We start from the raw sequence: 23,902 nt of genomic DNA on the forward strand, positions 1-23,902 counted from the left end.
TACCCATAAAGCAGTTCTTCCCTATTCCATTCTTCTTTCCAGCCCTGGCAAACATTATTCTGCTTTCTATCTCTATGGTTTTACTTAATCTGGATATTTTATATAAGTATATTACAGAATATGTGTCTGGCTTCTTTCCCATAGCATAATTTCGAGATTCACTCACACTGTAGCATGTATCAGTACTTTATTCCTTTTCATGGTTGGTTAATACTTCAATGTATGTATGTACCATAATTGTTTATCCATTCATCTGTCAATAAGACTTTTGGGTTGTTTCCACCTTTTGCCTATTTTGAATAGTGCTGCTATGAAATTTGTGCACAAGTATTTGTTTGAGTATCTGCTTTCAATTCTTTTGAGTATATACCTAGGAGTGGAATTGCTGGTTTGTATGATAATTCTGTATTTAACTTTTTGAGAAACCACCAAACCACTTTGCACAGTGGCTGCACCATTTTACATTCCCACCAGCATGTACTGTGTTCCATTTCTCCACTTTCAAACCAACACTTGTTCCTTTTTTAAGTTATGGCCATTCTAGTGGGTGTGAAGTAATATCTCCTTGTGGTTTTGATTTTCATTTCCCTACTGACTAATGATGTTGAGCATCTTTTCATGTGCTTTTTGGATATTTCTATATTGTCCTTGGAGAAATATCGATTCAAGTCTCTTGCGCATTTAAAAAAACAGCTGTCTTTTGTTGTTTGAGGTTTTTTTTTATTATTATAGCTTAATAATAAAACTTGAATTTCTCAAATATTTTATTTTTATAAATTATTTTTGTTATTATAGGTCCTTAGAATTTCCAAGTAAACTTTAGAATAATCTTGTCACTTTCTATACAAAAACTTACTGGGATTTTGATTAGGATAGTATTTAATCTATGGATCAATTTAGGAAGCACTGAATTGTGATACTTATGCCTCATGATCCCTAAACTTAGTATATTTCTCCAATTATTTAGGTCTTTTTTAGTTTATCCTCAGAATACTTTGAATATTTTGTAGTTTTCAATATATAGGCCCTATACATATTTTATTTGTAAGTATTTACATTTTTAGTACTATTATAAAGGTTCTCTCTTGTAAAACATTTATTTTCGGTTGTTTGTTGTTAACATAGAAATACAAGTGATTTTCCTATTGGCCCTATATCCTCACTTATTAATTCTAGCAAACACACTTGTTAATTCTAGTTCCTGTTTAATGGATCCCTTGGGATTTTCAACAGAGTCGATCATGACATCATGAATAAAGTAACTTCCGACCTGTATACCTTTTATTTCTTTTTCTTACCTTTTTGCACTGGGTAGAATCTCCAAAACAACATTGAATAAGAGTGGTTACAGTGAACATCATTGCTTTGTTCCTGTTCTTAGAGGATATAGTAGGCAGAATTCTAAAAATGTCCCCCAAAATTCCCATTCTCCCATTATTCAATCAAATACTAACTAGGTACTGCTGTGTAGAGACTCTGATATGGAATTAGGGTTACTTATCAGCTAACCTTAAATTAGGAAGATTATCCTATTGGGCCTAATGTAATTACATGAGCCCTTAAAAGTAGACAAGAAAGGCAGAAAAGTCAGTCAGATAGTGAAGAAGCGGAAGTAGCAAAGGGAAGATGATGAAGAAAGGGAGGTCAGAGAGATTCAAAGCATTAGAATTTGACTTGCCACTGCTAATTTTGAAGATGGAAGAAGGGGGCCAAGAGCCAAGTGGCTTCTACAAGCTAAGAACAATCTCCAAGTGACAGCCAGCAAGAAAACAGGGACCCTAGTACTACCACTGTGTGAAACTAAATTCTGCCAACAACTTGAATGATATTGGAAGTGGATTCATCCTGAAAGCCTCCAGAAAAAAACACAGCCCTGCTGATTCCTTCAATTTGGCCTGCTAGGACAGGACAGAAATCCAGGACAGAAAACAAACTGAGCCACACTGTTCATGGACTGCTGATGTACAGAACTGAATTAAGTGGGCGTTATTTTAGGGCACGAAATTTGTGTTAATTTTGTTATGGCCACAATAGAAAAGAAATACAGAGGGAACATATTCAGAATTTCACTGCTGAGTATAATGTTAGTTGTTGGGTTTTTTCATGGATGTCTTACTGCGTTAAAGAAGTTCCTTTGTAAGGAGGGCACCTATTGCATGGTGCACTGGGTGTTATACGCAACTAATGAATCATCGAACTTTACATCAAATTTCACTGCTGAGTATAATGTTAGTTGTTGGGTTTTTTCATGGATGTCTTACTGCGATAAAGAAGTTCCTTTGTAAGGAGGGCACGTATTGCATGGTGCACTGGGTGTTATACGCAACTAATGAATCATCGAACTTTACATCAAAAACCAGGGATGTACTGTATGGTAACTAACATGATATAATAAAAAATATTATAAAAAAAAAAGAAGTTTCTTTGTAATCCTAGTTTGCTGAAATTTCTCAGGAATGGGTTTAGAATTTTGTCTCAGATGCTTTTTTTGCATCAATTGAGATGATCATATAGTTAGTTTTTCAACACTTTTCTGTCAATGTGGTCAATTACATTGATTTTTTAAATCTTTTTAATTAATATTTAGGAAAGTCATGGTAACAAATGGAGCTTTTCATGTAAGGATATAAAGGAATAGGTTTGTGAAAGAACCTTTACTATGGCATGTCAAAGTTATTTATGCTGAGTGGATGAATACTTATGCTTACTTTTTTAAATAACAGCTTTGAGGTATAATTCATACATCATAAAATTCCCCTTGTAAAGTGTACAATTCAGTGATTTTTTAGTATATTCAGAGTTATGCAACCATCACACTAATTTTGGTACATTTTCATCACCCCAAAAGAAACCTGGCACCCATTGGCAGTAACTTACTAATCTCCCCTCCATCCAGGTTCTGGCAACCACAAATCTACTGTCTGTTTCTATGGACTTGCTTATTCTAGATACTTCATACAAATGGGATTATTCAATATGCAGCCTTTTGTGACTGCCTTCTTTCATGTAGCATAATTTTTCAAGGCTCATCCGCATTGTACTATTAATAAGTACTTCATTCTTTTTTATTATAGAATATTTTCCATTATATAGGATATAATGGAATATTATATGACCAGGTGTGGAATTCTCAAATGCTGACTCTGTTTTTAACATTTTGAGAAACTGCCAAGCTGTTTTCCAAAGTGGCTGCACTATTTTAGTCCCACTAGCAATGTATGAAGGTTCTAATTTCTCCACATCCTTACCAACAGTTATTGTTGTCTGTGTTTTTCATTTCAGCCATCATAGTGGGTGTAAAGTGCATTTTGTTGATAACTCATGATGTTGATAATCTTTTTATGTGCTTAACTGCCACTTCTGTATCTTCTTTGGATAAATGTCTATTCAAATCCTTTGCCAATTTAAAAAATTGGGTCATTCATCTGTTTATTAAGTTGAAAAGTTCTTTACTATATTCTGGATACAAATCTGTTATCAGATATAAAAATTTGCAAATATTTTCTCCCATTCCATGGGTTTTCTTTTCACTTTCTTGATGGTGTCCTTTGAAGTACAAATATTTTTTAACTTTGATGAAGTCCAATTCATCTTTTTTTTTTAATCACTTGTACTTTTAGTGCCATATTTAAGAAACCAATGCCTAATTCAAGGTCATAAAGATCCATTTACTACTACATTGGTTGATTTTTAAATACTGAACAAACTCTTGCATTCCTGAGGTGAATTCCTCCTGACTTCATCATGACATATTACCCTTTTTTATATATGGTGCATTCAACTTGCTAATATTTTGTTAAGGATTCCAGCATCTGGGGTGCCTGGGTGGCACAGCGGTTAAGCGTCTGCCTTCGGCTCAGGATGTGATCCCGGCGTTACCGGATCGAGCCCCCCATCAGGCTCCTCCGCTATGAGCCTGCTTCTTCCTCTCCCACTCCCCCTGCTTGTGTTCCCTCTCTCGCTGGCTGTCTCTATCTCTGTCGAATAAATAAATAAAATCTTAAAAAAAAAAAAAGGATTCCAGCATCTATCTTCATGAAAAATATTGGATTGTAATTTTCTCGCAATTGTCAGGAGTTGGAAGCAGAAAATGAGTTGGGAAATGTTCTCTTCTCATTTTCTAGAAGAGTTTGTGTGAACCTGGTATTATTTCTTCCCAAAAATTTTGATAGAACTCAGTAGAAGACATCTGGACATTTCCTTATGGAAAGGTTTATGATAATGAGTTTAATTTAAAAAAAAAATAGGGCTACTTTGAAATTCCATTTTACCTTGTGTCCATTTAGGTATACATTGCATTTTTCAAGGATTTGTCCATTTCATGTAAGTTGTTAAAAATATTGCCAGAAGTTGGTTATAATACTACTATCTTATCATTTTATCATGTATAGGATCTATGGTGATACCCCTTCTTTCATTCCTGACATCAGTTATTTGCATATTCTCTTTTTTTTTAATTTACCAGTCTAGCTAGGATATTATCAATTTAACTAATGTTTTCAATAATAAACATTCAGCATTGGTTATTTCCTCTTTTTTAAATACCTCATTGATCTCATGCTTATATTTTTGTTTTCCTTCCTTCTACTTACTCTAGATCATGGGTTTGCAAACTACACTTCACAGGACAAATCTAGCCCACTTCTCTGTTAAGTAAAATTTTATTGAAATAAAGTCATGCTCGTGCATTTATGTTTTGTCTATGCTTTAAGTTGAGTAGCTACAATAGACAGTGTATGGCCTGAAAAGTCCAAAGTATTTATTATCTGGCCTTTAACTGGAAAAGTTTGCAGACCTCTGCTATTGATTTACTTTGCCTTTTTTTCACTAGCATAAGGTAGAAATCTATGCCATGATTTACAATTTTTCTCCTTTTCTAAAATAAACACTTAAAGTATCAATTTTTCCCTAAAGTGTTTTAATTATAGCCCACAAATTTTAATATATTGTATTTTTGTTATTCAATTTAAAATATTTTCCTTGTTTTTTTTAACTCTAATCTAGAGGTTACATGCAAATGTTTTAATTTCTAAAAATTTCAATTTTTAAATATATCTTACTGATTTCCAATTTAATTCCACTGAAGTCAGCCAATGGTTTCTGAAAATTGATCAAGCATACTTTGGATGATGATCAATGTGTACTTGAACTTAATATATTCTACCAGTTTTAGGTTCAGCACTCTAAAAATGTCCATTAGATCAAGATGGATTATGATGTTAAGTCACACCACATTCTTAATGCTTCTGTGTCTATTGTTTCATCTATTGCTGAGAGAAGTATTTTAAAATACTCAACTATAATTGTAGACTAGGCTATGTATTTAGTTCTGTCAGCTTTTGCTTCATATATATGACTAATATACACACTTAAATTAGATTTTCCTAATGATTTGATCCTTTTATTATTATCCAATGTCTCTTTTCCTTTAGTGATACTCTTGTCTTGAGGTCTACATTATCTGATAACAGTAAAGCCACTCCAACATTTTAATGCTGATTGGCATCTTTTTAAAATCCCTTTATTTTCAACCTATATGTATCTTTATTTTTAAAGTGTATCTGGTAGGTGGCATATAGTTAGGTATGAGATTCTCCAGTCTGACAATCTCTGCCTTTTAATTGGGATGTTTAATCCACTTATATTTAATGTAATTATTGATATGGTTAAATTAAATCTCTTTATTTGTTCCTATTTGCCCCCACCTAATTCTTTTGAAATTGACATATATTTAATCTAACATATCCAAAATATCATTTCAACATGTAACCAATATAAGACATTATTAGATATTTTACTTCTTTTTTTCAAATTTTTTGAGGAATAATTGACAAATAAATTGTAAGAAAATTAAAGTGTACATCATGATGATACGCTATACATATCCATCATACTGAAATGATTCCTCCCATCTAATTAATTAACACATTCATCATTTTGCATACTTAGGTTTTTTGGGGGTTTTTTTCTTTTGGTGAGAAGATTTAAGTTCTACTCTCATACAACACAGTGTTATCAACAGTAATCACCATTTTATACATTAGATTCTTAGACCTTATTTATCCCATAGGTGAAAGTTTATACCCTTTTACCAACTCCTCCTTATCCCCCCCCCACTCTCTGGCAATAATATTCTACTCTGTTTCTATGAGTTTGCCTTTTTTGATTCCACATATAATAGAATCTAAATGCAGTATTTGTCTTTCTCCATTTGGCTTACTTCACTTAGTATAATGCCCTCAAGGCCCACTGTGTGTTGTAAATGAAAAGAGTTGGGGGTCTTATGTTCAAATCACTAATTCATTTTGAGTTAATTTTGTGTGTGGTGTAAGATACGGCTCCAGTTTCTTTTCTTTTCTTTTCTTTTTTTTTTTTTTGCATGTGGCTACCCAGTTTTTCCAATACCACTTGTTGAAAAGATTATCCTTTACCCATTGTGTATTTATTCCTCCTTTGTTATAAATTAATTGGTCATATAGACATGGTTTTATTGCTGGCTCCTTTGGTAGTCCATTGATCTACATGTATGTTTTTATGCCAATACCATACAGTTTTGATTACTATAGCTTTGGAATATAGTTTGAAATAAAAAATGTGATGTCTGCAGCTTTGTTCTTGTCAAGATTACTTTGGCTACTTGGAGTCTTTTATGATTCCATACAAATTTAAGGAGTTTCTCTTTATGTCAAAAATGCCATTGGAATTTTGATGGGATTTGCACTGAATCTGTAGATTGCTTTAGGTAGTATGGCATTTTAATAATATTCATTCTTCCAATACATGAACACAGAAAATATTTCCATTTATTTGTGTCTTCCTCAATTTCTTTCATCAACATCTTAGAGTTATCAGTGTATAGGTGTTTCACCACTTTGGTTAAATTTATTGCTAAATATTTTATTCTTTTTGATGCAATTATAAATTGATCATTTACTTAATTTCTCTGATAGTTCATTGCTAGTGTACAGAAACACAACTATTTTTCTATATTAATTTTGTGTCCTGCAACTTTACTGAATCCATTTATTCTAACAGTTTTTTGGTAGAGACCTTAGGATTTCCTATATGCAATATAATGTCATCTGCAAATAGAGATAATTTTACTTCTTTTCCAATATGGATGCCGTTTATTACTTTTCTTACCTAATTTCTCTGGTTAGGACTTCCAATACTATGTTGAATAAAGGTGGTGAGAGTGGGTATCCTTGTCTTGTTCCTGATTTTAGAAGAATAGCTTACAGCTTTTCACCAGTAAGATACTATGATGCCACAATTTTCTCATCTATAAGTCTTTGTACCCCCAATCCCTTAACCTAAAATGCCCTTTCCAAAACCCTCTTCATTGCCAACTTCTACTCATTTTTCTCATGTCAGATTAATATATTCACTCCTACAGAAGCAGTCTTGAAATTTTTCAGACCTGTGATGTCCAATGTGATAGCCACCATTCGTAAGTACCTACCAAGCACTTAAAATATGGATAGTCTGAATTGAGGTGTGCTCTACACAGGAGACTGAAGGCTCAGTTTAAAAAATTATAAAATTATCTTATTAATAATTTTATATTGGTTACATATGAGATATTTTGGATATATTGGGTTAAATAAAATATATTATTGAAATTTATTTTTATTTCTCTTTTTTAACTTTTTTAATGTGGCTACAATAAAACTCAAAGTTACATGTGGCTTACATTATATTTCGATTGGACAATACCTAGACTAGATGAGGAGGAGACCCTTTTTTCAATTCCCTATAGATTTTTCTTTAGAGTATTTATTTTATGTATTAAAATTGGTAAACTGTATCCTGTAGTAGACTGCAAGCACCTAATGAACAAGGGACTGTCTTGGTCAAAATGGTAATTTCAGTGCTAAGGGCACTAAAATAAAAACAGTGACTCCCCATTATTCATAGACCTCATATTTGTGAATTTTCCTATGCATCCAATTTACTTGTAATCAGTACTAGCACTGCTTTCACAGTCATTTATGGACAAGCACAGAACAGCAAAAGATAGAAGCCATCCAACGTGTATTTTCCTAGCTGAGGTCAAATGAGGTGATGTTCTGCCTTATTACAGCTGTCAAATTAAACAAGTATTTCTTTTTAGTCTATTAGTGCCACTTCTCACATTTTTGTGACTTCTGTTGGCAACATGGCTATTTAAAATGGTCCCGAAGCATAGTGCGAAAATGTTGTGTAGTGTTTCTAAGCACAAGAAGGTTGTGATATGCCTTATAGAGAAAATACATGTGTTAGATAAGCTCCCCTCAGGCATAATTATAGTGCTGTTGGCTGTGAGTTAAATGTTAATGAGTCAATATATATTAAATAAAGTGTTCTTAAACGAAAACACACATTAAACAAGATCATATATTGGTCAGTTGACAAAAATGTTGTGACCAGAGCTCACAGGAACCTAACTCTGCATTTCTCCTAGGAGCAATGGTTCAGTATTTGCTGATTCAGTGTTCCAGCAAGTTCACTAGAATTGACTGTATTTTTTGAATGAATGAAGCCAGAGCATTTGATTCCAAATCCAAATCTTATGTGAATGCAGTAATTGTGGTAGTTAAAGCAGTGATTGTGGAGCCAAACTGCCTAGATTTCAATCTTGGCTCTATGATTTGCTAACTCTGTGATTCTGGGCAAATGACTTTTCTCTGCTTTTTTTCTCACAATTAAAAATGTAGATAAAACAGTAGTTGTTAATGGCTGCCAGGGGCTGGGTGTGGGGGGAGGGCACTGACCACAAAGAGGCAGGAGGAAACTTTTGGAATAAGGCACATATTCTTTATCTTGATTACCGTAGTAGTTACATAACTGCCTATGTTTTGCAAAATTCACAGAACTAAAAAGGGTAAATTCTACTTTGTATAAATTATAACTTAATAAACTTGAGGTTAAAAAAAGAATAACAGTTAAGATTAAAGGAATAATGCACATAAGACATTTAATGCCCTACTCACATAAATGCTAGCAATCATTCTAATAACATTAGAGAGGGAAAATTTAGGTGGTATAAGGAAAAGCAGAGTAGACTCACGAACCAGGGTTCCAGCCTGATTCTTTCAAATATTAGCTACAGGCTGAATTCAGTTTATGAGAGTTCCCTTGCTTATTATAAAGGTTAAATTCCACATGTGTGAAATAAATATCTGTGCAAACCGTAGAGCCACATAGTAATGTGAGAAAGGGGATTGACTATTCATGAGACAGCAATACAAAATTACAGAACCACACAAACTGGTGGGTGTGGATCACCTGTCCAAAGTAGAATGTAGTGCATTGTGAAATGGAACATAAAGGAGCACATTTAAGAACCTTGGTCCTTAATCCTAGTCAAGATCTTTTGGCTCCTGTTCGATTATGAAGACAACCCTAACTGCCCTAATGGAGTATGAACATACCTCAAACTCAAAGGATTGCTAGTGCTGAGAGGAAAGAAGAGCCAAGTTTGTTAGAACTGGACTGGTCTGAGTTTCTGGATGGGACTATGCGGTAGGAGTCGGGACAACCATTCACCTCCACAGCGCCACAACAGTCTAGTGTGACGAATGGGCTGGGTCATTTCACGCTGCTGTTTGGTAACTGGATGTCTCAGCAGTTCCCAGCCCTGAGGGCGCTGCTGACCCTGCCCAGGCACCCAGAGGCAGTTACTGCCAGAATCCCACGGATGGCTGGGGTCCCGTAAGCCGGTGGGGCTGAGCTAGTAATAAAATACTGCACTTGGGCTCTTTCTTGAGGAACAAGTGTGGTTTCGACTACCAACCTGTGCCAGGAGTTCAACCCCAAAGTTCCCTCCATAACCACCCAGGATACCCGTTGAACTCGCGTGCCTCGCGCGTCCTGACAACAGTCACGTGACAACCACCACGCACCTAAAGGCAAGGGCCACCAAGCCCGTGGTTGGGTTCCCATTAACTTCGACTGGGACCAGAGCGCAACGAACCCTAAAGTTTGAGGTAGCAAGGCTCCTTACCATTGAGTTCGCCCTCAGCTACGGGACTCCAGAAAGTGCTCTTCACGCCGGAAGTGCACTAATCCGCAGCACGTGGGGTTGCCAGGGCGCGCTTCACGTGACTGGGCGGGGCCTCAGGAACCTTGTAACCAATGGGAGCCCGAGAGGGCGGTGCCTGTGACGCGCCGGGACCTATCCCGGAAGTGGGGCTGAGGTGGGGGCGGGAAAGGGCGGGGAGGCCGGGGTGTGGAAAGTGTGGCGGCCCCGCCCCGTCTCTTGGAATTGCCGGGGCAGCCACTGCTGCCGCCGCCGCAGCTGTAGGGGACCGGCGCCCGTGCGCAGGCGAGAGGATTTCTTTCGCTGCTGAAAGGTGAAGACAGGGGAAAAGCTGGTGGGGCCGGGACCTGAGCAAGGCAGGGCCGGAGAAGGCGGTTGGAGAAGGCGGCCGGAGCCGAGTCCTGAACGAGGGAAGGAGGAAGGTTGGATGGGGGAACGGAGGCGAGCGCGGGACCCACCAGGACTCAGGCCCATGCGGGGCCGGGCCGGGCCGGGGATGCCGGCAGGACAAGGGGGCGCCTGAGAGGCCGGGGCGACAGCGCCGCAGGCTGGAGGGCGGAGTGCAAGCCCGCTGCCCGAGGGCCAGGTGCTGTTGGCCAGGTCCCGTTATCCCCATCCTTCGCGGGGACGTGCGGCCTGGACTGGGTCCCCCGCAGTGGGATCAGGGCGGTGGCGGAGGGCCGGGTGGCGCGGCGCGATGCGGGAAGGTCGCCGGCTTCTCTTGCAGTGGGACAATGGGGGCCAGGATTTGCTGTCCCCGGCGCGGGTGAGTGCCCAGGGCGGGTATCCCCCCCACCCCCTTCGAGCTCATCTGCGACTTCCCTCCCCATCTCCCCACCTCCCCACCAATGGTTGGAAAAGTTTATAGAGGCCGGAGTTAGAAAGTGCCCGCTATTCTAGGGTAGGTGTTCTATAAATGAAAAAATCTATTGATCCATGATGCTTGGTACGTAACCTGTCCGAAATGCGATGTTTCCCCGCCTGCGTTCCCGTTGTTAAAAAGCAAACACAAACTTTTTGCGTAGTTCCTTCGGAAAAGCTACCATCTCCTCAGCCCACCATGGCGGATGAAATTGATTTCACTACCGGAGATGCAGGGGCTTCCAGCACTTACCCTATGCAGTGCTCGGCCCTGCGCAAAAACGGCTTCGTGGTTCTCAAAGGACGACCATGCAAAATAGTGGAGATGTCAACTTCCAAAACTGGAAAGCACGGTCATGCCAAGGTAAGTGCCCTTCCAGATCTCTCTTTGCTTTGGGATTTTGATCATTTGTATTCTAGTACGGAACATGAGTGAGATTTCCGTATTTATAACTTTGTAATAATTGCATTTTTTTCTTACCACAATTTCTGGGTGACCAGCTTTGAATAGTGAAAGGTAGTATTTCCTTTTTGGGCCCTTATAATTTCAATTAGCTGGTAATTGAAACTTTCCTGAATCCTAGTGACTTAGAATATCTATTCAGTTTACAGATGAGTAAACCTGTTCTAACATAACTTCACTTCTCTTATGCACTCTTACAATTGAATTATTGGGCTGTATATGATATTGGGTCTTGATATGTCATGAAACTGTTTAGTTGTTCACTGCTTCTCAATTCTATGACCACTGCATTTTTTTTAAGAAAATAAAATTAGATGACCTTGGAAGGAGAAAGAATCTGTCATAATCAGCTTTGGTATTGTGCTCTTGTGTATGTAATGAGTGATATACTTGGCAAAGATTAAACAGGTTTCCTGTTCTCCCTTCTTTGTTAGGTTCACCTTGTTGGAATTGATATTTTCACTGGGAAAAAATATGAGGATATTTGCCCTTCTACTCACAACATGGATGTTCCAAATATTAAGAGAAATGATTATCAAGTGAGTACTAACTTCCTTTAAAATGCTGCTTTGTTTTTTAAAGTTGTAAATACATTCTATTATCGACTGTAATTTAATAAAACCTGGTAGTAGTTTTGCAGATTTTTTTAACCAAATACTAGGCACCACCTATCTTAGAAATTGGAAAAATAGTGATATTTAACCCTTGTAGCTTAGCTAGAATTCTGGCTAATTTGCTTTTTTTTTTTTTTTTAACATTTTTGAGTTTTTAAAGTTGAACATGTCATTATTTCTCAGGCCACGTGACTGCATGTTGTGCCTGAATAAGCTCAATGTTTAGTGAAACTACTATTCTCTTTGTTGTAAAATATTTCCAATTTAGATAACTCCCTCCTGGATGTTTTATTTCTTTTCACTTATCAAACCTAATTTTTTTAAGAAATCATTGGAATTCATGTTCCACCAACCAAGTCTGTGTATTAGTGAATGTGAGTCAGAATTTGGTATTCTTAAATAGGGAAATAAGTTGAAAGCCATTAATATAAAGAAACTACATGGCCAGTGCATATGGTGAAGAAAATACAAAACTATGTAATTGTTTTATTTACATTCAGTGACCATGCTGTGACCTTTAGTTAAATTATAGGTATAGACTTCCAACTTTTAGTTCCAATTATGCATTTGGATAGGTCATGTTTAATGATAGCATTTTGTTGTTTTGGAATATTGGTGGTAAACAAACCATTGACCTCATAGGATGTGGGAGCTCAGATTAATCATAACTAAAGTCTTTCTTGAAAGTCTTCAATCTCACTGTCAAGCATACCATACATAGAACTCTTTAATGTTTGTGTTACACAGTGAAAAATACAAGTGTGACACTTAGATTTTTTTTATTCATTTTAAACTGATTTGTTACTATACCTCTTATTGTATAATTTTTAAAGCATGTTACCACCAACTGCAATTAACATGATTTACTCTTTGTCCACATGTAAAAATATTTTTACATAGTTTTAATTTAGTAAGCAGTTTTATATTTTCACTTTCCCACTTACAAATGCTTTCTAGGTTGCTTTGAAGTCTGTAGAAATTTGAATTGTCTTATTATAATAATAGCTTATGGGGTTTTTTTTTAGTAAGGCAATTGGGGTTTGGATCTAGTTCTGTCACTTTCTAACTAGATGACCTTGGATAAATTATACAATCTCTCTGAGCCTCAGTCTTCCTATCTACAAAGGAAGGATAATGTAGAAGGATTAAATGAGAAAATGTATCCCATAATTACCTCATAAGTAGATATGTACCAAAAAGTATTTCTTTTCTGCTCCCCCTTTTCCTGTGTAAATGTTCCATCTAATCCTTCTGTTATGCCTGGAGCACCTAATTTAGACATGGCTTATAGTGGGTGCTCAATAAACAATTGTTAAGTGCATATGGGATTATTCATTGAAGTAAGGATAGTGCAGCTGAGGCTAAACATAGACTTTTTTTGCCAAAAATGGATTTCTTTTTTCATCCTTAACGTGTGAATGCTTTGAATGTTCAGTAATCGTTATATACATTAATATGCATTCAATATAGAATGCTTTTGCCTTTGAGTGTTTCAGAAAGTATCAGTAATTCAGCAGTAATTACTATGATAAAATTAATCAATCATTGATTGGAGCTCAAGATTTAACATAAAGGAAAAAATTTGGTTTGGGTTCTTTTTGGGGATACAGCAGGGTGTAGGGGAATGAGGTAAATGAGCACAAGATTTTAAATAAAAACAGGACAACTAACAGTGTCAAGTCACATAGGAGCTCAGGCAAAGAGGAAAAATCAGTAATTCAAATTCTATCTTTATTTAAAATTTTGATATTTTGTTCATCATGGATTTTTTGCATTAATTCTAATTTTAAAATATTTGATCACTGATGAGTTTTTTTGGTGCCACCTTAAATTTTGCATTCAAAATTAGTGCCTCACTTGCCTTATCCTATCTCAGCCTTTGGTATGTAGTCTACACTGTGCCGTGTATAAGAGAACAACTCAAGCCAGACAGGCTGGGTCCAAATCCTTACTTTAATACTTACTAATTATGTGACCTTAGTTGGCAAATTACTTAACCTCTCACCTTTTTTTCTTTATTTATAATATGAGGATAAGAATAGTAAAGTCCTCATGGGATCATTGGGAGGTTTAATTAGTTAATACTTTGAGCAGTGCCTTGCACAGTAAGTACTCAGTAAACACATCCCTTCATTATCAAGTCAGCATATAATACTTATTTCTGTTCATTTAAAAAATTTAGCTCCTTGAGCCTTTTCAGTTATATTTATTGTGCTGTGGTGGCCTTCATGCACCTATCCACACCAAATAAATACAAGGTTTTGGAAGGAAAAAGTTTCTATCAAAGACAATATTGGAACAATTGGCAAATTTAAATGGACTATATATTAAATAATATTTTAGCAATACTGCATTTTTTAATTTTGAAAGATAAGCTGATTATATAAGAATTTTTCTTAGGAAAACACACTGAAGTATTTATTGCTGAAGAGTTGTGATGTTTGAAACATACTCTCAAATGGTTCAGTAGAAAGAAGAAAAGAATAAGAATATATGTATTTTATATATTTCTATACACAGAGAAAAAAGGCACATGTAGTTAAATATTAACAGTGGGTAAGTCTAGGGAAAAGATATGGGATTTTGATGTATTATTTTTGCAACTTTTCTGTATATCTGAAAATTTTTAAATAATTTATTAAGATAAAATAATTTTTGGTATTTCTATTTTCTATAGTTTAGCTTTATTTTTGAAAATTTTAATTTTATTTCACATAGCAATTTATTTTAATAAGATGTTTAATTTTTAAAATATGCTGTTTTACTGGATGTTTTATAATGTCTATACATTTTTTATTTGAAATGCTTTTTATTTCATCCAGTTTAACTTATGAATTCTTAACTCTTTAGAAATAAAAACCACCATTCTATAAATAAATACCAAGTATCAGTATTATTACTTGGTTTTTATGTTTCAATCATAATGACAGTGGAACTTTTAATTCTTGAAATAGACAAGTTCTACTTCAGGGAATTGCTAAAAGGGCCAAAATCAAAAAGATCTACCTTGTAAGCCTGTGGCTAATTTTTTTAAAATACAATAAATGGTGTTGGGAAAACTGGACAGGCATATGCAAAAGAATGAAACTAGACTATTTTACACCGTACACAAAAATTAACTCAAAATTGGTTAAAGACTTGAATGTAAGACCTGAAACTACAAAACTAGAAGAAAACATTGGTGGTAAGCTTCTTGACATTGGTCTTGGCATTAAGTCTTTGAATCTGACGCCAAAAGCAAAGGCAGCAAAAGCAAAAATAAACAAGTGGGACTGCCTCAAACTAAGAAGCTTCTGTACAGCAAAGGAAACCATCAAGAAGATGAAAGGGCAGTCTACTGAATGGGAGAAGATATTTGCAAAACATATATCCAGTAATATCCAAAATATATAAAGAATTCAACTCAATAGCAAAAAAACAAAATAAAAACGCAAGCAATTTGATTTAAAAATGGGCAGAGGATTTAAATAGACATTTTTCCGAAGAAGAGATACAGATGGCCAACAGATACAGGAGAAGAAGTTCAACATCACTAATTGCCAGGGAAATTCAAATTAAAATCACAATGAGGTATCACCTCATACCTGTTCGAATGGCTATTATCAAAAAGACAAAAAGTAACGAGCGTTGGAGAAGATCTAGGGAAAAGGAACCTTCATGCACTGTTTCTGGGAATGTATGGAGGTTTCTCAAAAAATAGAAGTAGAACTACCATATGATCCTGGTATACCACTTCTAGGGATTTATATGAAGAAAATGTAAACACTGATTTCAAAAGATATATGCACCCGGATGTTCATTGCGGCATTATTTACAATAGCCAAGATATGGAAACAATAAATGTCCATTAATGGACAAATGGATAAAGAAGATGTGATGTATGTACACAGTGGACTACTACTCAGCCACAAAAAGGAAATTTTAACATTTGAACAACCTGGATGGAACTTGAATGTACTATGCTAAGTGAAATAAGTCAGGGAGAGAAAGAAAAATAGCGTATGATTTCACTTACATGTGAAATGTAAAAGACAAATGAACAAAAACAAAACAAAACTTATAGAGCAGATTAGTAGTTGGTTATTAGAGGGGGGGGCGGGAGATGAGCAAAATGGTTAAAGGCGGTCGATTGTATGGTGACAGATGGTGACTAAACTTATTGTGGTGATCACTTTGTAGTATATACAAAGATTGGTATGATCTAAAAAAAAAACAAAACTACACTTCTGCCTCAACCTCCTTGTTTCCCATTCCTCTACCAACCACCTTACAAATGTTTGAGTGATGTAAAGATGAATTAAAAGTATTTGTGGTTGCTTTGTAGGATGGTTTTTTGTTTTTGAGATTTTAGACATGTGCAAAAGCTGAAATCTCTTGTTGGGTATCTGTGGAAAGCCATAGCCAGATTTGGTTGTGCCATAGAAGAGAGCTTTGAAATCTATCTCTACGGTATGCTTATGTTATGTTGTAGTAGTTACAGAGAGGTAAGGATCATATCTTTGACCCCTTTTTTGTTTGTCAATGTTAGCATCTTGAATTCTGAACAACTGCCTTTTATAAAATCTGTTAGTATAGGCATACTGGTGGTTTACCTGCTTTGAGAATACATGAGTACAACCTGGCTATTTCCTCATTCCTATAATTTAAAAAATTGAGTGATATCAAACCTGTGCCTTTTTGAAGGTTAGACTGGGTTTGTCTCATTAATGTCATCAACAAGCTAGTGTTTGTCTTTAAAAAAATCTAACATTGTTAGTAGTGAACTGAAAACCAAAAGTTTTCCACTTAAGTTTGTTCATAATCAAAGTATAAAACACATTGTAATCATAGAAAACTAAAAATAACTTTATGCCCATTAATGGGAAAACAGTTAAATCAGTTACAATCTATCTGTGCAGTTGTGAAGTGGTTAAAGAGACTAAGGTAGGTCCATAGTTTCCAATTTGGAAAGATTTCTAAGACATATTGTTAACTGAAAAAAATTTGCTGAAAAATACGTGTAATGTCCCATTTATTTTTTTTTCTTTTGCCTCAAAAAGCAACATTCATTCAAAGGAAAAACAGTGACAAGATGTCCATCCCATGGCTCCCTTCCCTCCTCACTCCTCCTTCTCTTCAGCCCCCCAAGGACTGAACCCTGGGTAGGACTAGATAGCAGGGCAGCCCCTCAGATGAGGTTAGCAACATTGAGGGGCAGCTCCTCAACGGAGGTGTTGTAGAAGGTGTCGATGTCTTGAAGAGTTCTCTTGTCATCTTCTGTCACCATGTTAATGGCCACACCCTCACAGCCAAATCATCCACCACGACCAATTCTGTGGATATAGTTATCCCCTTTAGTGGGAAGGTCATAGTTGGTGACTAAAGAAACCTGCTACCCATTAATGCCTCTGGCCTAGTGTCAAGGGAGAGGACAACTTCAGCTTGTGAATGAGAAGAGGGCACAATCTATCCAGAAAGGATTGAAGTATATGTGTAGGCAGCCAAAGGATGGCAAAGGAAACAAACATCCCCTCTCTTCCACCAACCTAAGGCATGCCAGATTTTATTCCAAGTTGCTACTTTCCTGAAGAGGGGCACGAGCAGGCCCCTTGGAAAGGGAGTCACTTTGGATTCCCATTTATTTTTTTTAAAGCAACTATATTTGTATTGTGTACATAAATGTGAATTCTTCAGGACATACTATATATATAGATTTGGGGGAAGGTGGTGTGCAGGAAGAAGTGAACTTACACTTTTAGTCTATACATCTTTTATACTTTCGTATGTTTAGCGTTTTTAAGCTCTCAGAATATATTAATATATTACTGTGTACCTGTACAAATTAGTGTGGATTGCAACTTAACTATGTAAACATTACAAAGAGTGAATATAATCTAATCGGTGCAAATGATATGATTTCTTTGAATAGCTAATATGCATTCAGGATGGTTACCTCTCCCTGCTGACAGAGACTGGTGAAGTTCGTGAGGATCTTAAGCTGCCAGAAGGTGAACTAGGTAAAGAAATAGAAGGAAAATACAATGCAGGTGAAGATGTACAGGTAAAGACCTATGGGGAGATTGCGTTTTATAAAAACTTTGGCCTAATCTAGTTAGCAAAAAATGCCAACTATGAAATGTAGTTCTTAAATACCGCTGAAATTGAAAATGATCTCTATAAGATAGTTCTCCCATGATGCCCTTAGAGACCCATTACCAAGAAAAGTATCAAAGTTCATTTTTTGCTAGGTAGACACTGCCGACCCCAAATTTGTTTTGAAGATCAGCATCTGCGCTATTAAGAATGAGAAAGGATGTTATGGGAATATTAACGCATGAAGGTGATTTACTTTCTCTTTGTTATAACTCTCAGAAGTATAACATCTAATAAGTATTGAGGCATTTATAGCTCTTTTCTCCCTGTTCCCTGGAAGTTATCTTAAAAACCACAATTCGAGAAATTTTACTTGGGAAAACTATAAAGAAAGTAGATTATCTGGTCTTGGGGATACCTCTTTCCAAAGTCAATATGTATAAAATATCCACAAATATCCAGTGTATAATAAATTAAATATATCTTACATATGTATTGCCTTCTGAATAACTTTTTGCCTGCATTTTTCCATTCTAGGTGTCTGTTATGTGTGCAATGAGTGAAGAATATGCTGTAGCCATAAAGCCCTGCAAATAAATGGGAACATCAGGCATGAGCAAATTGTTTAGGTCTGGATCAACCACAGATCTAAAGTTTGGTTCTAAGTTGTCACCAAAGCTATGGCCTTCATAAGCAACCTCATTTCTTTTTTAATTGTGTTGAAATTGTAATGAATTAGTTTTGCAGGCAATTGGTAATTTAAAATAATCAAGATGTGTAATTCTGTTGATTTTTTTAAAAAATTTTGTAGGTGTCTTCCCTATAACTTTCCTGTGGTTTTCAGTGAGTCTAAGAAACAGATAAGATGGCTTTAGCAGATATGATTTGTCTGAGCAAATCATTCCTGAATTTTAGTTGATAAATAAACCAGGGTTTAAATCAGACAATGTAGCATCTAGTGGTATTGAAGTACCACATTTAAGTGGAATTGTTCTGCATTAATTTCAGACTTTAATATAGAGTAAGTAGATTATGGATTGGAATTGTCATAGCTTCAGCCTGTGTGTGGCAAGCACAAATCCTTAAACAGAAATCCTGTTATCAAAAAGTTTTGATTATCTTAGTAGGCATGTGCAGTCACCTGTATTACCTCAGTCATACTTTTCTTTGCCAAATTGTTGGAGGACTAAACATAACCTATGTAGTGATTTTGATACCTGCTTGTGGTTGACAGAGAGGCATTGAACTGTTGGTGACTAGTATTAGCAAGTCAGAATGTAAAGGAGTCTGCAAGGGACAGTGGCCCAGGGGGTTGGTTAGAGCTATAGGTCTTTCCTGGAGGCCTGTGTAATCGGCATAAAAATAGGAAGTTTCTTTCTAGTTACATTTTGGTTTTTCCTTTTGTTCTCTCTCCGTATTTAAAGGAATGACCTGCTTTATAGGATAATATGCAGTGCTTTTCATCTATTATGTTGAATAAATTATTGGTATTTATAGTAGTCACTCCTTTCCAACCTTTTTTAAGGAGTTGGTTGTTTTTTTTTATATATACATTAAAATATTTAGTTGTCAGACAAAAACTGGAAATTCTTACTTTAAATTGATTTGGAACATTTGTTAAATTTATGTACACTTTTTCTAAAGTGAAATGAAAGTAAATCATGGAAGAAGAGTTACTTTATGTAATAATTATTATTTTACTTATTTTAGGATGTACTTGTATTTTTTCTGATTGTTATGTACTTAATTCGGTTACTGGTATGAAACATAATTAGGAAAGAATTCTACAAACCGAATTATTTTAAAAACTGTTTTTGGTGACTCAGCTACATCTCTCTTTAGTCTTTTGGATCATGTGTATCTTATTTCCAGGACTCCAGACATGGTCACATGGTTTGTGAGGACCTTTGACTTAATAGCAGTCATATTGAAATGAAACTTAGAACAAAATCACTACTTTAGAAATACCTTCATTCTCTGAGACTGAGTATGAGACCTTTCCCATCATCCCTTGACCTCTGAAAGGCCTTTGTTTCTATCATCTAGAGGAAAATATATATGATGCTGTAACTGATCTAATCAGTGACTGAATATAGCATTAGGAATAGAAGATAGCAAAGATTTTAGTTACTTAATTTGTGCACATTTTTAAATCTTGTATTGGCCTCAGCAAACCCATTTGGAGAAGAAACAAAATACTTTAAGAGAAATGCAAGGAGAATTCTAAAGCACAAGAAATACTGAGGTTGTAGTTAATCATTTTAGTGTGACATTTTAGCTTTTGCCCATCTAAAGCACACTTAGGAATTAGGCTAAATTCTTTCCAGTATTCCGTTTACGTATCTACTACATACTGCTCTAGGTTTTTAGTACTCTGTACTGTGTGTTTTACTTGTTGCTGGTTGGCATTGTTACCCACAGGAATCCCAGGAAGTTCTCAATCCGTGTTGCTTGCTGGTCACTCATATGATCCCAGTTAACCACATTAGTGTTCTGGTCTACTATTAATTCTGGATTAGCATGCCCTTGATGTTCCTAACTTGTCAAACTTCACATAAATACATTTTTAATTGTGAGGTAAGCATATGTAAATTATAATAATGCATCTCTATCTTCACACCTTGAATGGCAAAAGCTATTTATGCATAAATATTTTAAGTATTATAATGAAGTGTAAATACTCTTCTGATATATAAGTATAGATTTTAAAGATGTGGGACTGTTTATTTTCAAATAAGTCAATACATGTTTCTCTAGAACAAAATATTTCATTTAGTAAAGCTTTATAAATTGTATTAAAAGGAAGCAGGTAAACATATTTTTTAACATAGAACAGAAGTGACTTCATTCTTTTTTGACATCAGAAATATTAAAAGTTGACTCCTAGTATTTGTTGTACTTTTTTGTAGCAAATGTTAAATATCACAGGTTACCATGTATAGAGTGTAGACTGTCCTATTGATTATTCAATGATACACCATTTTTGTCTGCAGGCATTTCACCAATTTATATACAATATTAAGTGAAATATTTGTTTCTTTCTAGAGCAACGTATTTTATTTCTACTGTGAAGACTTTGTTATATCTTATTTGCTACTACAAAGTTGTATACCCTCTGAAATAGATCACATCATTGCTACTTTAACTTAACATTTGCATCATAAACATAATTATGATGTTTCTTTCATTCTCCCCTCCAAGGGCTGTCTGTCACTTGAAATTGTTGCTAACCAAGCTCTTGAATCCGTTAACCATTTATGGTACAAAATTCTGTACCAATGCTTTATAATGATTACCAAAACTCCTGCAGCCAGAGCATGATATCTTTAATAGGAGATGCTATAATAAAATGTTTAGGCTATAAAATTTGGGGACACAATTTTTCATTCTAGCACAACATGAATGTGTGCATATGCACACATAGCTTTCTATGTTTGTTGTTTTTACAAAGTCCTTCCAACTCTTAAAAGTACTGTAGTCTGGTAGTGCCTCAAATGTTGGTAACTTTTTTTTTAATTTACAACTTTTCCAGAATTTGTTTTGTAATTTTAAAGTTTCTCAATTAGCTTATGTCTAGTTGAGCTGTAATTTGAATGCGTTGTTCTCAGGGCTGTTTGTGCTAAGAGCTAAAGTTGCATTATTTTAAAGCTAACTGCCTGAAAGTATACTGCACAATTTTCCCAAATTGTAATACAATGATACATGCAAATAAAAAAATCCTTAACATCAACATACTTAACCTATATGCTAAGTATTAAAGAAAAAAAATGGGAACATTGATAACATCTATACTGGAATCTTGCCATATTTTTTTCATTTTAGAATAGAATTTGGTAGTCTTATCTTAGAACCCAAACCTTAAAGATATATCTGAAAGCATTCCTTTGGCATGACCCCAAAGATAGTTTTTAGAGCCATACAAAGATGTAGTGGTTCTCAAATGTATTTAGGGACAACAGATAAAAATTCATAATGCTCTTTTGTATACATGAAAATGTTTACATACTAAATTCTATAATATGAACTGGAAACAAATTTACTATGAGAAAATGTGGCTCTTAAGCAGTATAAGAGCAAACTGTAAGCATATTTCCATAAACCATATGTTATACTGAACTGATCAACAGTTTAAAATTTTCTAACTTAGGCATAATATTTTACAGTTTTTAAGCCTTTTTTTCTCCTAGCATTCAGACAAGTAATAAACAACAAAGGCTATGAAAAATTTATTGTGGAAAAATCTTAAAATTGAGAAAATTCAATCTATTAGCTTTAATCTATTAAGTTTTTTTCCCTGAGTTGGATATATGGCATCATTATTTGATTTTAGCAGGGAACATTTGGATTTAGCTTATGGAACACAGATGTTCTGTGAGAACATGACTTGAAGTCACTATATAATTTAATTTAACTACCAAGTGAGGTCAAGTGCCTGAAAAGTGCTGTCTACATCTAATTAGCATGTTTTCCTTATGTGAAAGATGCATCTTATAGCAATGCATTATCAGGCTTTCACCTGCTAGAAACATAGTTGTTGCCAAACTTCAACTACCGCTATTCCTCTTGCCTTAGAATTGGGTGAAAACTATTTTACAATTGAGAGAGAGGTTCTTTTATTTATATGAAGTCCCTAAAACTATTTCTTGGTATTGGTACACTTAGATTTATCTTAGTTTGAGATTATATTTTTTAAAAACTCTGGACATTAAACTGTATTCAGTGATGACTGTACAGCTTGTCATAAGTCACAGTTATGATCTTTCTTGAGAGGAATTCTTTATTATGGTTACTATTATGAATAAGCACTCTTGTGCTTGTTATAAAATATAATGCAAATTACTAGTTCTATGCTAGTATAATGAAAATGACTAGTTCCATACTATTATGTACCTGTGTTCTCCTCTCCAAAAAGGAAATAGTTGAAATGGCATTGTCTAATCCAGTGGCACTTTATTAGTAACACATTTTATTTGTTTTAGGTATAGGAGAATTCTTGCTTTTATCTACAGAGACTCATGTTTTAGCTAAAACTTTAAAATCATAAGATCTGTAGTATGGATATTATAATTGTGCATTTTACATTTCAGAAATGGGTAAAATTCAAATGTTGTCTTTGGCTATCCTAAAATATTGAAATCCTTTACATTATAGATGATGAACATCAATTATAGTTTTGTTACATTAAAATATATTTGTCTGGTAACTTCATCAGTTATATTAAATAAAAATAAAGTTAACTTAACAGCTTGCCCTATTCTTGTATATATACCTTCCTAAAACCATTTTCATACTAGAAAATCATATGGATTAATGTGTTTAGCACTATTAAAATCTAACTTGTTTTTACCAGGTTTTTATAGTCTAGATCCTTACTAGAGAGCACCCTAGCTTTATGGCTGATAATGTTAATTTTTAAATTTTAGTTCTAGATTTGAGTATAATTTAGTTCTCATTTTTAAGTTTTTAGTAGTTTTAAAATATGTAAAATAGTCCCATGGTTCAAAATTCTTTAGTTACAAGAGTAAAACATTCCCATCTTCATCCTTTTCCTTGCATTCTTCCAGAGACATTTAATGCAAGAGCAGTTAATGGCCCCTCCCCTACTCCTGACCTCCCAGACTCAGGTGTTCTCTACCTGCATTGCTCTTCTCTTTCCATACTGATATGAATGGTGTGATGAGTCCCTGGAAAAACCCTTCATCGTTTTTCCAATCCTATGTGTAATCAACACCATCTGGACAGTTTCATCCCTAGATGGCTCAACCGTTTCTTCCTTTTACATGCTGTACCATTCTAGAACATCTCCCACTCCGACATTTGAGCCATGCCAAAAGACTACCATGGCAGTTGTGACCTCATATCCATGGCCAG

The 23,902-nt window shown here is 35.1% G+C and overlaps 1 protein-coding gene and 1 non-coding gene across 6 annotated transcripts; one reads left to right on the forward strand and one right to left on the reverse strand.

The window, feature by feature from the left end:
- Positions 1 to 10,188: 10,188 nt before the first annotated feature.
- On the forward strand, positions 10,189 to 23,264 carry EIF5A2 (eukaryotic translation initiation factor 5A2). 5 transcript variants are annotated; one of them, XM_034662948.1, is made up of 6 exons: positions 10,189 to 10,334; positions 11,047 to 11,246; positions 11,780 to 11,884; positions 17,868 to 17,955; positions 18,191 to 18,278; positions 18,569 to 23,264. In XM_034662948.1, exons 2-5 carry the CDS (start codon positions 11,082 to 11,084, stop codon positions 18,274 to 18,276), a joined length of 444 nt encoding a protein of 147 aa, XP_034518839.1. In that variant the 5' UTR covers positions 10,189 to 10,334; positions 11,047 to 11,081; the 3' UTR covers positions 18,277 to 18,278; positions 18,569 to 23,264. The 5 variants fall into 5 exon arrangements, with proteins under 5 accessions (XP_034518839.1, XP_011225302.1, XP_034518849.1 ...); XM_011227000.3 differs by having other exon boundaries at positions 17,868 to 17,999; positions 18,187 to 18,278; positions 18,569 to 23,263; XM_034662958.1 differs by having other exon boundaries at positions 18,187 to 18,278; positions 18,569 to 18,599.
- Positions 17,428 to 17,570, reverse strand: LOC117795533. The gene has a single exon (XR_004619594.1). It is a non-coding gene; the product is annotated as a small nucleolar RNA SNORA67 (small nucleolar RNA).
- Positions 23,265 to 23,902: the final 638 nt, after the last annotated feature.

Source organism: Ailuropoda melanoleuca, chromosome 1, assembly GCF_002007445.2.
Source record: "Ailuropoda melanoleuca isolate Jingjing chromosome 1, ASM200744v2, whole genome shotgun sequence".
Lineage (NCBI taxonomy): Eukaryota > Metazoa > Chordata > Mammalia > Carnivora > Ursidae > Ailuropoda > Ailuropoda melanoleuca.

Coding starts and splice junctions, on each gene's coding strand:
- EIF5A2 (XM_011227000.3), top strand. CDS start 11,082: ATGGCGGATGAAATTGATTTCACTACCGGAGATGCAGGGGCTTCCAGC. Junction 11,885..17,867: donor TTAAGAGAAATGATTATCAA/GTGAGTACTAAC, acceptor TTCTTTGAATAG/CTAATATGCATTCAGGATGG. Junction 18,000..18,186: donor ATGCAGGTGAAGATGTACAG/GTAAAGACCTAT, acceptor ATTTTTTGCTAG/GTAGACACTGCCGACCCCAA.